This window comes from Propithecus coquereli, unplaced genomic scaffold (genome assembly GCF_000956105.1).
Source record: "Propithecus coquereli isolate 6110/MARCELLA unplaced genomic scaffold, Pcoq_1.0 Scaffold42, whole genome shotgun sequence".
NCBI classification, from domain to species: domain Eukaryota; kingdom Metazoa; phylum Chordata; class Mammalia; order Primates; family Indriidae; genus Propithecus; species Propithecus coquereli.
In genome coordinates this window covers 2,817,271-2,819,679 of record NW_012149952.1, presented here as the reverse complement: position 1 = coordinate 2,819,679, position 2,409 = coordinate 2,817,271, and the positions used below count along the sequence as shown (strand labels likewise).

Here is a 2,409-nt window from a genome sequence, read left to right as displayed (position 1 = left end):
TCTCGAACTCCTGACCTTGAGCGATCCACCTGCCTCGGCCTCCCACAGTGCTAGGATTACAGGCGTGAGCCACCGCGCCTGGCCTTCAACCCACTCTTTTTTTTTTTCTTGAGACAGAGTCTCACTCTCTTGCCTAGGCTAGAGTGCCGTGGCATCAGCCTAGGTCACAGCAACCTCAAACTCCTGGGCTCAAGCGATCCTCCTGCCTCAGCCTCCCGGGTAGCTGGGACTACAGGCACACACCACCGTGCCCAGCTAATTTCTTTTTTCTATTTTTAGTTGTTTGGTTAATTTCTTTCTATTTATAGTAGAGACGGGGTCTTGCTCTTGCTCAGGCTGGTCTTGTACTCCTGAGCGCAAGCAATCCTCGCGCCTCGGCCTCCAGAGTGCTAGGATTACAGGCGTGAGCCACCGCGCCCGGCCGACATGTAGCTTTCTAAAGCACAAATCATGGTACTCCCCTGCTCAACTCCCTGCCATGACTTTCTAGTTAAATAAAATTTAAATAGATTAAATTCGGCTTGCCTTAGTAGGCCCTCTCTGCTCTGGCTTCTGTTAACTTGTTCAGCCTTTTCTATCATCAGTTGAGGAAATTGTCCTTTTCAAATTTATTGCCATGAAGTTGTTCATAGTCTTCTTTTACATGTATAAGAATACTTGCTGTCTCTATAGTAATGTGCCCTTTTTTGTCCATAGTACTGTGTCCAATCTTGCCAAAGATTTGCCTGTTTTTAGTTATTTCAAAGAACTGGCTCTTTGCTGTGTTACCCAGGCTGGTCTCGAACTCCTGGGCTCAAGTGATCCTCCAGTCTCAGCCTCCTAAGTAGCTGGGACTACAGGTGTGCACCACCGCAACCAGCCCTATTGCTATTCTTTTAGAACTTTTTATTTTATTTCTGTTGCCTTTGTTTATTTCTTGCTACTTTCTTTGAATATTTTTCTCCAAAGTTTTAAGTTAAATTGTCAGCTCGTTAATTTTCAGTCCTCTTTTCCAGTGTAAGCATTTAAGGATTTGATTTTCCATCTAAGTACCATTGTAGCTACATTCCACACATTTTGATTTATAGTAGTTTCATCATCTCTCTGTTCTAATTATTTTATTATTTAGAGTGTACATTTAAAGTTCCAAATGTGTGGGGAGTTGGAGATTATCTCTTGTTACCAATTCCTAACATCCATGGATGCTCTGTTAGGATACTGGGTAAAGTTTTTATTTGCTTGTCTTTTTAAGTCAGTTCCTAGTTCATATACTCTTTGCTGAACCGCTTTTCACTCTCTAGACAAGGTACCAGCTCTGCTGCCTCTTAGCCTTCTCCCATGCTGTTCCTGAACCTGGAATACATTCCCCCACCCCAACGGAAAAACTTCCCCGGGCCAAGCCGAATCCCGGCCCCCCCTCAGTTCTGAACCCAAGTGCCACCTCCCCAGGGAGCCAGAGCCTTGCCTGCCCTCCTGATGCAGCTCATAGTACCCTTCACTTCCCTCTCAAGCACCTGTTTCATTACTCATTTTCTCTCTGACTTCCCCAAGAGGTTGAGCTCCAGGAGAGTAGGCCTAGGTCAGCCTTAGTCACTGCAATTTCCTCAGTGTTGGGCTGGGCATGGAACACATGCTTGTTGAGTTCATGATTAAAGAGAGGCTCCTCTTCCTGGGCATCCCACAGGTTCTCATCAGCATGGTGTACCTGCCTGAGACCATGCCCGCCTCCTTCCAAGCCATCTACACACCCGTGGAGTCAGCAGGCACTGAAGCCCAGATCAAGCACCTGGCTCGGCTCATGGCCACACAGATGACGGCTGCAGGACTAGGGCCAGGTCAGTATCTCCTGGAGTCAGTTTGGGCCAGGGCTTGGCACTTGTGGCTACTGGGTTCTCCTTACTGGAAGAGAACCTCCCCGTGGTGGTACAGATGAAAATCATGTGAGAGCTAACATGTAAATAACTATGGGTCCCATAGATAGATTGAGTGCTCAGTATTTTTAGGTTCTTGCTTTGAAATCCAACAGACCTGAGTTTGAAGTCTGAGTTGAACCAGACTGCCTCATCATCATAAGAGCTGTATGATGTTGGTCAAGTTACTTAACCTCTGCGAGCCTCAGAGGTTTTCCCCCTTTTAACAGTACTACTGAGGTATAATACACCTCAATGCGCAACTCTTTGTGTACACCTGATCACCACTGAGATCCAGATATAGGTTGAGTATCACTTATCCAAAATGCTTGGGACCAGATGTGTTTCAGACTTTGGATATTGGAATATTTGCATATACATAATGAGGTATCTTGGGGATGGGACCCACCTCTAAACACAAAATTCATTTCTTTCTTATGTACTTCATACATACAGCCTGAAGGTAAACTTACATATTTTTAGTTCTTTTATGCATGAACAAAGTTGGTTAGTTTTCATT

The 2,409-nt window shown here is 45.3% G+C and overlaps 1 protein-coding gene across 2 annotated transcripts in view; it reads left to right on the top strand.

The window, feature by feature from the left end:
- The window catches only part of SYMPK (symplekin), a 34,432-nt gene that overhangs the window by 15,121 nt on the left and 16,902 nt on the right, over positions 1-2,409 (top strand). For both annotated transcript variants that reach the window (XM_012653448.1, XM_012653449.1), the window contains exon 11: positions 1,664-1,814. In XM_012653448.1, coding sequence (XP_012508902.1) covers positions 1,664-1,814 — 151 coding nt within the window. The remainder of the gene's footprint in view (positions 1-1,663; positions 1,815-2,409) is intronic.